Here is a 13,628-nt window from a genome sequence, read left to right on the forward strand (position 1 = left end):
GAGAGAGAGAAAAGGAATTAGCATTTTCTCTTACTCTTAAGTCCTCACAATAAAAATTGTCAACTCTCTAGCCAAAGATAAACAGTGAGCTTCTTTTTGTCATTAAGGCTGCTATGTACGACTGGAGTCCTGAAATCCAGGGAATAATCCTCAGCTCACCCAACTATTGCTCTTTCTTGGCACCAATCCCCTGTGGATATATGGCTGAAATGTTTGGAGTCAAGTACTTGACTAGTGCTTGCTTACTTATTAGCTCAGTCCTGAACCTCTTCATTCCACTAGCAGCTGATACTGGAGTGACTTGGCTCATTGTCCTACGGATTGTCCAAGGCATAGCCCAGGTACCTGTTTAAAATATTTCTTAAGTAGAATATAAGTTCCCAAATGACCTCAGTCAGCCAAGAATCAACTTTTTTCCAGGTTATGGTATTAACAAGTCAGTATTCCATCTGGACCAGATGGGCTCCACCACTGGAAAGGAGTCAACTCATCACACTTAGTGTATCAGGTAATTGATATCCTAATTGTCACCTTATGTGCACTGTCCACGAGTACTCTGTCTGGGCCTAGCAACAGAAGCCAAACATCACATCCTAACTACTCTGTCTCCTTGCTCTAAAGCGATACCCTATGCTATTTTTCTTGGTCATAACCAAATGCCTCTGGGCAGCCAAACATTCTTGCAAATACTTTTAATTTCATTTTGGCTTTAGCACAATCTTGCAACTTAGTTATATATAATTATTTTCATTTCACAATAAGGGAATTTGAAACACAAATAGACAAATAACTTGTCCAAAATCACATAGCTACTGAGTGGAAGAGCAGAATCTGTACCTAGGTAGCCTGGGTTGCAACTTAGCTCTGTGATGAAGTCAATCTGTATGAAGCACTCAGAACATCCTCATCCTCATCTCTTCTGTTTAGGATCAGTGCTGGGCTCCTGCACCATCCTCTTTATTGGTGGTTTCCTCTGCCAGACCCTAGGATGGCCTACTATCTTCTATATCTTTGGTGAGTTTGTGCTTTTCAAATACGTCTGATTTTAGGACAGAGACTACTCAGCATGATTTCTATGAGGAAAGTCATCTCTGGTTAACCAAATCCTAGTAGGTATAGATATTTATAAAATTAAAGATGATAGTGTTCAGAAATAATCATGTTGTGAATCTTGCAAATGACATTTGTTTCAATATTCTGAGTGTGTACTTAGAATAACCTGATGACTCTAAAGGCAGCATAACATTCCTTCCTGCTTCTAAATTGAACCCACAAGGACCTCAGAGGGGTTTCTTTCATAAGATGCTGAAAATGTAATCTTGGGGGGATTGTTTTTAGTTATGCTATTTATTTAATACATTCTTTTAAATTTCTTCTATTATTGCTATAAACATAAAATTATAAGAATGTGACCTAATTATAGGTAACATATTAATTGGAGTAGAGAATCAACCAGTAGAGGCGGCAGGACAGAGTTGATCATGTGAGGCCTCCAGAGTGTACATGCTGCATAGAGAGATGCTGTGAAAAGTTTCTAAAGATATGTGAAACATTCCAGAGGCAATATTCTTCCACTTCAAATTTTTGTCTTTACCCAGCCCAGAGTGGGATCTTCCCAGATGCTTTTAGCTAATGTTTGTGTTTATTTGACTTTTGAAATGTTCTCTTGGAATCCCATCTGCAAACTGCCTGATTCCAGTGGAAGCAATAATTCCCACTGGTGTTTTCATTAGAGGCTAATACTCCTAAATCCAGGGCTCCTATAACGTCAGGCCAATACACTTACTAGAAAAAAAATTTATAAAAGATTGATTGCTATAGAATATCAACCTTCAAAGGCTCTGTCATGGAAACTTCAAAAGACAGGTGATAAAATTTTCGAGTAATGAGAGAGGCTTACTGTGCTCCTGGTTTTGAGAAATAGTAAGCAGTATGTACAAAATAAGAACTCACTAAGTATTTGTTGAACCAATGTTAACATCATCCATCCTCAATGTGCAATAGTACTAACTTTCATCTCTTTCATTAACTTTTGCTTTTAAGTTCCTTGATGACAAAATTGTGTCTTTATATCCTTATAGTCTCAACATCTAGCAAAATGCCTGGTGTGTGGCGGGTATTCTGTATTTGTGCAGGACCATATAAAGAACAAGCTAGCAAGTGAACTCTCAACTTTCTTAAGATTCTAAGAAGGGAATTTTAAGATGCATTGCACTTCCACTCAATAGCAATAAATGTTGAATTGTCCAACACTGCAGTAATATATGTATTAGAGAAAATTTCTTTACTGAGGATTAATTTCATTCCATATCCAGAAATCACCTGTATAATCTGCTGCATACATGTACTTCTGCTAACACTTAAGTGCTAGAGATAGATAAGAAAAGATGGAATGATGACCTAAATTTTGCAGAAGCATGTCTAGTAGGAGAGGTGCTGACTAGTACTTCAATAGTAACAGTATTTTGAAGCACACGAGGCAAACACAGTAATAACTTTTCACAATGAGATCCAGTCTTAATCATGGTGCATTTCAAGACCTCTCCAAACTCAGTGATTTTAAACAACAGTCATTTAATCTTTGAGTTTTGTGGGACAGTTGGGAAGCTCTGCTCTCTGGGTGTTTCATCTACTTTGGACAATGGAGCTGGAGCATGTTCTTCCTATACTAGTGGCTAAGACTCAAGAGGACAAGTGAACAAACCCAGGGCTTCCTAAGCTCTGAACTGCCCATGCCATTGATGAAAGCAAGTTACATGGCTAAGAGCAAAGTCAGGTGATGAGGAAGCACCCTCCACCTATGATGGGGCTATGCAAGGGGTGGATGCAGGGAGGAGTGGAGTACTGGGGCCATTCTGTACAACCGCAGCAATCGTATCAGAGCAGAGTCAAATTGCTAGAACTCCAATCCTGTGCTAAATATTCTTTTCCTAGGTGCAATTGGCTGTTTCTCTTCTTTTCTCTGGTTTGCTCTCGTTTATGATGATCCCATGAATCATCCGTTTATCAGCACGAGTGAGAAGGAATACATCGTCTGTTCACTGGCTCAGGAGGTGTGTTGGTGAAACCCCTCTGCCATTTCCCTATGTCTGGATGACTGAGAAAAGCTCTGGTCTTCAGAGATGGGATATCGATATGTACTTTTTTTCAGGATTCTCCACCAGGCTGGTCTCTTCCCATTAAGGCTATGATCAAATCCCTACCACTCTGGAGCATTCTCATCTTTTACTTCACTGATTACTGGTATTATTATATTATAACATCATACACACCAACATACATCAGCTCTGTACTTGAAGTTAACATCAGAGATGTAAGTAAAGAGAAAACTCATTCTGTTCTTCTGTTGCTTCAAATGCAATTCTCTATCTCTCCTCTGTTCATGGTCTTAGGCCAAGGCTCCTCATAGGGGAAATGCAACCTGATTCAATTGAATTCTGATTCAGTTTAATATGTCCTACTGCTTATTGTGGCAGAGTGTTAAGGCTCTAGGTCAACTTGATGGTTCGTAGAATATAATATATTTTAAAGGAATTTTGCAAAAATTTTATGTTCAATCCAATCAACATTTGCAAACAAGATACTAGAATATCTAGAAGAAGCATAAATAATAAAGCAGTAACAAAACAAAGTCTTCCTTCAAGAAGGCTGAGACAGAGAAGCATAAACACATGTTGAAAATAAGACACTATGATAGACCTAAAGCCCCAAGTAGAAGTTGTACAAAAATCCTGTAGATAATGTTTTCTTAGATTTTTTTTTTTAGGGCAGCAGATGTGGCATATGGAAGTTCCCAGACTAAGCCACAGCCATGCCAGATCTGAGCCGCATCTGTGACCTATAGCTCACAGCAACACTGGATCCTTAACCCACTGGGTGAGGCCAGGAATAGAACCCGTATCCTCCTGGATACTAGTCAGGTTCATTTCTGCTTGAGCCACAATGGGAACTCCAAAAAACATTTTATTCGAGTGTAACATATAGAGAAAAATGCATATATGACTATAGCTCTCTGATTTTTCACAAAATGAACAAATGCTCTGATCAACTGATAGGAGGCTGTCAGTTCCTATCAGATGAATGCCTCAAAACTGGCTTGTTAGTGACAGTTCACCTGTATTTGGATTAGTGTTTCATTCTTGTTCTTTGTACTCAAAAAGCAGTACTTTCATGTTGACTAACTTATCTGGTGAAACCACACTAAGTGGTCAACAGAGAACTGACCTTCTCAGAGTCTGGGGAGCATACATGCAAGCAGGCTGGAGGTACTAAGATCAGAAAGCCCAAGGGTAGAGTAACTCTGAGTCTTCCCAGAGGAGGATGGGGGCCAGAAGCAGGCAATGAAATCAGAACCACGGTCCAGGGGCTCAGGGCACAGGAGGTCCAGACAAGCAGAATACCAGTACTGAGAGTGAGACACCCTGAGGCTAGCTTTTGGAAATGATTGGTCCCTGGTGTGAAGCAGGGTGAGCTTTTTATCCTCAGAGGCCAAGGCTAAGGAAAAGGAGGATGGGGGAATGATGGGAAGGACAAAGTTGAAAAGAGACAGTAGAGTTTTCCCAGCTTGAGAAGTCAAGACATCTGGATTTGCATTGCTCTCAGAGTATTTTTCTCAGAAACTTGCATAACCTTGTGGTGACATTGGTTTATTCATCTGTAAAATAAACAGCTTAGACCAGGTAACAGTGAGATCCTTTTCATTGTTTGGATTACATGCAACAAAAAATGGTCTTTTTCCCTTACGTTTTCTTTAATAGCTTTTTAATTTTGGCATTGAATTGATAGTAACAGGGTTCAACATTTTAAAAACTATGTGAAAAGATAAAGAGTGAAAAATCTTACTTTCATTCCTGTCTCCAACCTGCCCTGTTTTCCCAGCTCATTCCACAGATAACTATTTTTTAATTAATTTATTATATATTTTTCCATTGTTTATGATAATGCAAGCATACATGAACATATATTCTTACTTTGCCAACTTTTATTTTGCATGAAACATTACATATTGTACATGTTTGTATTCTTTTATTTTTATTTTTTTACATTTTAGGGCCATACCCACAGCACATGGAAGTTCCAGGCTAGGGGTCAAATTAGAGCCACAGCTGTCAGCCTACGCCACAGCAATGGGGGATCCGTGCTGCATCCACGACCTACACTACAGCTCATGGCAATGCTGGATCATCGAGCCACTGAGCATGGCCAAGGTTGGGACCCACATCCTCATGGATACTAGTCAGATTCACTTCAACTGTGCAACAATAGGAATGCCTTGGTATTCTTTTTTAAAATTGAAGTATATTTGATTTACGATTTTGTGTTAAATTCAGGTATACAGCAAAGTAATTTAGTTTATTTTTCAGATTCCTTTCCCTTACAGGTTATTACAAAATAGTTGGTATTCTTCATATACTGTACAATGGGGATCTTTTCCTATTAGTACATGATAAATTTGTTAAACAACATTTGGGTTATTTCCAATCATTGAGCAATGCTGCAGTGAGAACCTTGTTCATTCGTCATACATTTGTACAATTAGTTCTGTAAATTTCTACATATCTGAATCAAGAGTAAATGCATTATAAATATATATATATATATATACATATTTTTAAAATAGAAGATTTATGTATTTTGTTAGTTTTAGGTCTACAGCGTAGTGATCCAATATTTTTATAGATTATACTCCATTTAAAGTTATTATAAAATATTGGTTATATCCCTTGTGTTGTATAATATATCCTTTAGCTTATTTATTTTTTACATAGTAGTTTGTGCCTCTTATTCTTCTACCCCTATCTTGTCCCTACATCCTTCTCTCTCCCCACTGGTAATAACTAGTTTGTTCTTTATGTCTGTGAATCTGTTTTTTACATTCATTCATTTTATTTTTTAGATTTCACATATAAGTGATAACATGCAGTGTTTTTTTTTCAACTGTCTGACTTACTTCACTATACATAATACCCTATAGTTCCATCCATGTTGTTGCAAATGGCAGAATTTCATTCATTTTTTTTTTTTTTTTTGGTCTTTTTGCTATTTCTTGGGCCGCTCCTGCGGCATATGGAGGTTCCCAGGCTAGGGGTCTAATCGGAGCTGTAGTCTCCGGCCTATGCCAGAGCCACAGCAACGTGGGATCCGAGCCACATCTGCAACCTACACCACAGCTCATGGCACGCCGGATCCTTAACCCACTGAGCAAGGGCAGGGACCAAACCCGCAACCTCATGGTTCCTAGTTGGATTCGTTAACCACTGCGCCATGACGGGAACTCCAGAATTTCATTCTTTTTATGGCTGAGAGTAACATTCCATTTTATATATACACAACTTCCTTATCCATTCATCTGCTGAAGGACACAATTTCCTTCTTGGCTATTGTAAAAACTGTTGCTATGAACACAGGGGTGTGTTTATCTTTTCCATTTAGTGTTTTCATTTGCTTTGGATATATATCCAGGAGTGGAATTGCTTGGTCATATGGTAGTTCTATTTTTAGTTTTTTGACAAACCTCTATACCATTTTCCATAGTGGCTGCACCAATTTCCATTCCCACCAACAGTGTACTAGGGTCCCCTTCTCTCCTATCGTCTTCAACATTTGCAGACTTTTTTTTTTTTTTTTTTTTTTTTGTCTTTTTAAGGCTGCACCCATGGCATATGGAGGTTCCCAGGCTAGAGGTTGAATTGGAGCTGTAGCCACTGGCCTACATCACAGCCACATCTGCAACCTACACCATAGCTCATGGCAATGCCAGATCCTTAACCCACTGAGAGGCCAGGGATGGAACCTGTGTCCTTATGGATACTAGTCAGATTCATTTCCCCTGAGCCACAATGGAAACTCTTAGAGTCTTTTTGATGATAGCTATTTTGACAGGTAATGGATGATATGTCATTGTGGTTGTGATGTGCATTTCTCTGATGATTAGCAACAGTGAGCATCTTTTCATGTCCTCATTAGCCATGTGCATATCTTTGGAAAAATGTAGATTCAGGTATTCTGCCCATTTTTTAATTGATTTTTTAAAATATTGAGTTCTATAAGCTATTTATATATTGTGGAAATTAACCCCTTGTCAGTCATATCATTTGAAAATATTTTCTCCCATTCAGTAAGCTGACTTTTCCTTTTTTCCATAGTTTCCTTTTTCTTGGCTCTCTATTCTGTTCTGTTGGTCTATGTGTCGGTTTTTGTGCCAATACCATACTGTTTTGCTTACTGCAGGTTTATGATATAGTCTGAAATCAGGCAACATGATACCTCTACCTTAGTTCTTTTTTTTCTCAAGATTGCTTTGACTATTTGGGGGTCTTTTGTGATTCCATATAAACTTTGGAATTATATGATCTATTTCAGTAAAAAAATGTCATAGATATTTTGATAGTGATTGCATTAAATATGTCCGTTGCTTTGGGTACTATGATCATTTTACTAATATTAATTCTTCTAATCCATGAATATGCAATATCTTTCCATTTGTTTGTATCAGCTTAAATTCCCTTTATCATTATCTTACAGTATAAGCTTTCACAGTAAAGGTCTTTCACCTTCCTGGTTAAATTTATTCCTAGGTATTTTATTCTTTTTGATACAATTGTAAATGAGATTTTCTTGAATTTTCTGATAGTTCATTATTAATATATAGAAAAGCAACAGGTTTCTCTATCTTAATGTTGTGTCCTGCAACTTTGCTTAATTTATTAGTTCTAATGGGTTTTTGTTGGAGGCTTTAGGGTTTTCTTTATGTAGTATCATGTCATCTGCAACTAGTACCAGCTTTACTTATTCCTTTCCAGTTTGGATGCCTTTTATTTCTTGTATGTTTGCTGTGGTTTAGATTTCCAAAGTTATATTAAATAGAAGAGGCAATAATGGGCATCATTGTCTTGCTCCTGATTTTAACATCATTGAGTATGATGTTAGCTGTGGGTTGTCATAAATGGATTTTATTATGATGAGATATGTTCCCTCTATACCAGCTTTGATGAGAGGTTTTATCATGAATGAGTGTTGCATTTTGCCACGTGCTTTTTCTTCATCTATTGAAATGATTGATTTTTATCCTACCCTTTGTTCATGTGATGTTTAACATTGATTTGTAGATATTGAATCACTCTTATATCCTTGCATTTCTGGAATAAATCCTACTTGATCATAGTGTACAATCCTTTTTATATATTGTTGAATTTGGATTGCTAATATTTTGTTGAGGTTTTTTGCTTCCATATTCATCAGAGTATTGGCCTATAATTTTCTCTTTTTTTTAATAGTGTCTTTGTGTTTTGGTATCAGGGTAATGATGACCTCATTGAATGTGGAAGTGTTCCTTCCTCTTTAATTTTTTGGAATAGTTTGAGAAAGATCAGTGTTAGCTCTCCTTTATATGTTTGGTCTGGGACTTATGTTACTGTGAGTATATATATTTTTTTATTACGAATTCAATTTCACTAATAATTATTGGTCTGTTCAGATTGTCTAGTCCTGGTTCATTCGTGTATGTTCTAGAAATTTATCTATTTCTTCTAGGTTGTCCAAATGGCATATAACTGTTCATGGTATTCTCTTACGATTTTTTTGTATCTCTGTGGTGTCGGGGGTTATTTTTCCTCTTTCACTTCTTACTTTGTTTTGAGTCCTCTCTCTTTGTCTTCTTGATGAGTTTGGCTAAAAGTTTATCAATTTTGTTTATTCTTTCAAACAAACTGGTTTTGGTTTCATTGATCTTTTCTATTGTTTTCTTAAAATTTATTTTTGGTCTCTATTTTATGTATTTCCTCTCTGATTTTATTATTTCCTTCCTTCTGCTAACATTTTCCAGTATATGGATTACATGCCAGACTATAAAACAAGTTTTATCAAATTTAAGAGGATAGAAATTATATCAAGCATTTTTCTAAAAGCAAAATGGTATGAAACTAGGAATCAATTATGTGAAAAACCTACATGCAGAGACTAGATTTTGGAGTGTTGTTTCCATTTTCATTTGTCTCAAGGTATTTTTTGATTTCTTTAATTTCTGTAATGACCCACTGATTTTTTAAGTAGCATGTTCTTTAGCCTCCACATGTAGGTTTTTCCCATAATTGATTTCTACTTTCATACCATTGTGGTTGCAGAAAAATGCTTGGTATAATTTTTATCCTCTTAAATTTGATAAAATTTGTTTTCTAGTCTGGCATATGATCCATACTGGAGAATGTCCCACGTGCAGTTGAAAAGAATGTGTATTCTGTTTTGTTTTGTTTTGTTTTTTTTTTTGGATGAAATGTAATTCTAAGTGGCCTATTGTGTCATTTAAGATCACTGTTTCCTTACTGATTTTCTGTCTGAATGATCTATCCACTGATGTTAGTAAGGTGTTAAAGTTCCCTACTATTACTGTATTGTTTTCAATTTCCCCCCTTATGTCTGTTAATATTTGCTTTATATGTTAGGTGCATATATGTTAAAGAGTGTTATATCTTTTTGTATTGGCCCATTTATCATTATATAATGCCTTTGTCTTTTGTTACAGACTTTGTTTTAGAATCTATTTTGTCTCATATGAGTATTGCTGGTTTTTTTTTTTTTTTTTGTCTTTTTGCCTTTTCTGGGGCTGCTCTCCATGGCATATGGAGGTTCCCAGGCTAGAGGTCCAGTCAGAGCTGTAGCTGCTGGCCTACACCAGAGTCACAGCAACATGGGATCCAAGCCGCATCTGAGACCTACACTACAGCTCATGGCAATGCCAGATCCTTAACCCACTGAGCAAGGCCAGGAATCGAACCCCCAACCTCATGGTTCCTAGTTGGATTCGTTAACCACTGCACCACCACGGGAACTCTGAGTATTGCTGTTTTATCATTTCCAATTGCATGAAATATCTTTTTCCATCCCCTTTTAGTCTGTGTGTGTCTTTAGTTCTGAAAAGTGTCTTTGTAGGCAGCATATAGATGGGTCTTGTTTTTTAATCAAATTAGCTACTCTGTGCCTTTTTATTGAAACATTCAATCTACTGACATTTGATAAGCATGTACTTACTGCAATTTTAAAATTTTTTTCCTGGTTGTTTTTGTCATTCTTCTCTATTCTTTTATTTCTTATGGTTTGATGATTTTTAGTGGTATGCTTGTGTTCTTTCTCTCTTATATTTTTGCATCTATTGTAAGTTTCTGATTTCTGATCACCATGTTCACATATACCAGGTTCATGTATGTTTACCTATATCTACTTTTAAAATGGTAGTCATTTAAGTTCAAGTGGTTGCTCCACAGCCTTTACTATATCCCTTTAATAGTAGCATTTTTCCTTTTCTATAGATTCTTACTTCTTTCAGCCTTTTCTTTTCCATTTGGAAAAGACCCTTTAACATTTCTTTTGGGGTAGGTTCAGTGTTAACTCTTTTAGTTTTTGTTTGTCTGAGTAGTTTTTCATCTATACTTCAATTATAAATGATAATTTTTCTGGGTAGAGTATCCTAAGTTGCAGATTTTCCCTTTCAGGACTTTAAATATATCATGCCATTCCCTTCTGGCCTGCAGTTTCTGAAGAAAAACCAGGTGATAATCTTATGGGGATTCCCTTGTGTATGACTCTACTTTTCTCTTTCTGCCCTTAGAGTTCTCTTTTTAACTTTTGTCATTTTAATTATGATACATCTTGGTGTGGGTCTGTTTGGGTTCATCTTGTTTGGGACACTGTGTGGTTCCTGTACCTGGACATTTGTTTTCTTCAGATTTGGGAAGTTTTCAGCCATGATTTTATCAAATATATTTTTGACACTTTTCTTTCTTCTTCTAGGACATGCCGTGATTTGCTTATTGTCATCCTAGAGCTCTCTTAAAACTCTTCTCCTTTTTCCCTTTGTGCAGCTAGTTGGGTGATTTCCATTATTCTATCTTCCAAATCACATGTGCATTCTTCTGTATCACCTTGACTGCTGTTAATTCCTTCTAGTGTATTTTTCATTGCAGTTATTGTATTCTTCATTTCTGGCTGGTTCTTTTTTATGTTTTCTACTTTCTTGTTAAAATTTTCACTGTATTCATATATTTTTTTCTCTAATTCAGTTAGCATTCTTACAACTAGTACTCTGAACTCTCCCCTTATACATTATTTTTATTTCATTATTTATTTTTTTCAGTTTTCTCTTGTTCCTTCATTTGAATTAAATTATTTTATTGTTTCATTTTCCTTTACTTTTGCTGTCTTCATGAAATTAGGTAGAACAGTTACCTACCCCAGATTTGAAGGAGTCTTTGTGTAGAAGCATCCCTATTCAGTCTGCACATGAACACAAGTCTTCCCCCAGGGTGTGCTGGCAACTGCCACCTGGGTAGGAGGTAGGGCTGGAGGTGGAGAGGCTAGAGCAAGAGTAGTTGTGAGCCAGGGCCTCTCCTTGGTTTGGTGGCCCACAGCACACTATTGGGGTGGGGATAGTTCCCAAGCTTCTGAGTCAGAAGCCCTGAGGGTTGGTCTGAGCTGGCTCCATTCACTACATGTGTGTACCCTCTTCCTAAGGGGGAATAGTGCTGGAGCAAGAGGAGCTGAAGTGGGTGCTCAGTGTAGGTTGGGGCGCAGGCTGTGGTGGTCCTGGCATCAGAGTCCTGGACCACTCCTGATCCATTGCCTTTGAAGGCACCAGCAATGTTCAGATGCTCTGCTAAGTCCAACCTCCATCTTTCCCTCACAACCACACATTCTCCTTGGCCATGGCAGCCTTCTTCCCAGTGTGGGCTTCACTGGGAACATGTGAGGCTGGAGCAGGTGTTCTGCTTAGCCTAGAGTGTGCACTGGGGGCAGTGGTGGGAAACCAGCCAGAGTTCCTGTCAGTTTTAATCTGCTTCTTCTGACTTTTTTTTTTTTTTTTGAGAGTAAGCAAGTATGTGCATGCTGTTCATAAGTGGAGTAGGTTTCTTACAGTCCTGTGATCAGTCCCGTTGTTTTTCAAACAACTTAAGGGACTTGTCCTCCTGGTGTCAGACCCCAGGGCTGGAGCACTCAGTATGTGGTTCTCACCACTCACTCCCAGGAAGGATCTCTGAGCCTGTGTAATCCCTCTCCTCTTCTGGAGGTGCAAGTCCTGATCTGACCAATTCTCTCCCAATTCCCAAAGTGTAGATCTTTTCTTACAGCCTTGGTTGTATATGAGTTTGTAGTCACCAGTCTCCAGTGAGAATTTCTCCACAGGTAGATGTATTTTTGATGTTCTCATGGAGGGTGGTGAGCTCTGCATCCCTCTACTCCACCATCCGGATCTCCCTCCCCTATAAACTTTTATATTTATTGTCAAATTGCCCTTCATAGGGCATTAATAATATTTGGAAGTGCCTGATTTCCCCTAGCATCACCACAGATCATTTCAAAAAACTGTTGCATTTTTGCCAGTTTTGTCCATGTAAGATTGTATTTCACAGTAGTTTTACTATTATGAGGTTGGATACATTGTAATATGTTTAGGAATTACTTTTGTTTCTGTAAATTGTATATTGCTATCCTTTGACTATTTTTTTACTGAGTTTTATTCTTTTTAATATCTATTTCCACATAATTCATATATATCAAGCATTAGTCCATTTTTTTTCAAACTTAACTGTATGCATATTTTTCCTCAGGTACTAAAATTATATTTGCTCATTCCAGTAACTGGAATTTGTATTAAAGGTGATGTGTATATAAAGGAAAGCTATAGATGTAGACAGTGAACCCAGGGATCAGTCTGTGTCATGATGGGGGTAGTGAGCCATGTACCTTATCTCGACTCTGGTTCTCAGAATGGGATCCTGTCAGCCCTGCCATATGTTTCTGCCTATATTTGCATTGTCCTTGGAGGTCTATTGGCAGATTATCTCTTCTCCAGAAAAATCCTCAGACTCAATACCATCAGGAAACTCTTCACTGTCATAGGTAAGAACTGAGGTGGATACAGGGGTGGATATGGGATACTCAGGGCAGCCTCCTATTCACTTTGTGTTTGTTCTCCTGCCCCAGGGGTTGTCATCCCATCTGCATTCACTGTGTCCCTTTTCTGGGTAAGATCCAGCTTTGGCGCCACCATCGCCTTCTTGATACTGGCTTTTTCCTTCAAAAGCATTGTCCAATCAGGAGCCCTAATCAACTTCATGGATATTGCTCCTCGGTATGGACTCCTTTGCCTGATCCTCACAGAAGCTCAGTTCAGGTCCAGTATCCTGAAATCTGCTCAGATATATGGGTACAATGTGACATGTCAATGAGTCACAGGAAATTTCAGCACCAGCCCTACATTCAAATAATTCCTAAAAGGGATCTAAAGCTAGCCCACCACTGTGTACTTAGTTTTTTTAGGGGAAAACAGGAGGAGTCAGAGGCCACACTTACAGTTTAACAGCTGGAGACTCATACCAATCTCTTTCTATTGGGGAATGCAGCAGTTACAGAGCTGGATAAATGAAAAGACTCATGAAACATCACAGGGTGTTCTCATGGAAGGCTTTAATAAAGGTAGAGGATACAGGATAGATGGAGAAACATATACCTCTGATATAGGTAAATATCAGAAATGACTGAGACTTCCAAACATAGCTCCCAGAGACCATCTATAGACCATTCATAGTCAACAGGATACATTTCATCTTCAGAAAATGAACCACCAAAGTACATTG

At 37.8% G+C, this 13,628-nt stretch overlaps 1 protein-coding gene across 9 annotated transcripts in view; it reads left to right on the forward strand.

The window, feature by feature from the left end:
• SLC17A4 (solute carrier family 17 member 4) overlaps window positions 1-13,628 on the forward strand; it is a 55,417-nt gene that overhangs the window by 12,145 nt on the left and 29,644 nt on the right. For 7 of the 9 annotated variants that reach the window (XR_002345596.1, XM_021098408.1, XM_021098409.1 and 4 more), the window contains exons 4-10: window positions 108-341; window positions 421-508; window positions 928-1,014; window positions 2,935-3,053; window positions 3,152-3,313; window positions 12,759-12,891; window positions 12,976-13,165. Coding sequence is in view for 8 of the 9 variants with exons in the window: in XM_021098408.1 (XP_020954067.1) it covers window positions 108-341; window positions 421-508; window positions 928-1,014; window positions 2,935-3,053; window positions 3,152-3,313; window positions 12,759-12,891; window positions 12,976-13,165 (1,013 nt within the window). In the remaining variant the exon portion in view is untranslated. The remainder of the gene's footprint in view (window positions 1-107; window positions 342-420; window positions 509-927; window positions 1,015-2,934; window positions 3,054-3,151; window positions 3,314-12,758; window positions 12,892-12,975; window positions 13,166-13,628) is intronic. The other 2 variants (XM_021098410.1, XM_013977488.2) reach the window with 1 other exon arrangement.

This window comes from Sus scrofa, chromosome 7 (genome assembly GCF_000003025.6).
Source record: "Sus scrofa isolate TJ Tabasco breed Duroc chromosome 7, Sscrofa11.1, whole genome shotgun sequence".
Taxonomy (NCBI): domain Eukaryota; kingdom Metazoa; phylum Chordata; class Mammalia; order Artiodactyla; family Suidae; genus Sus; species Sus scrofa.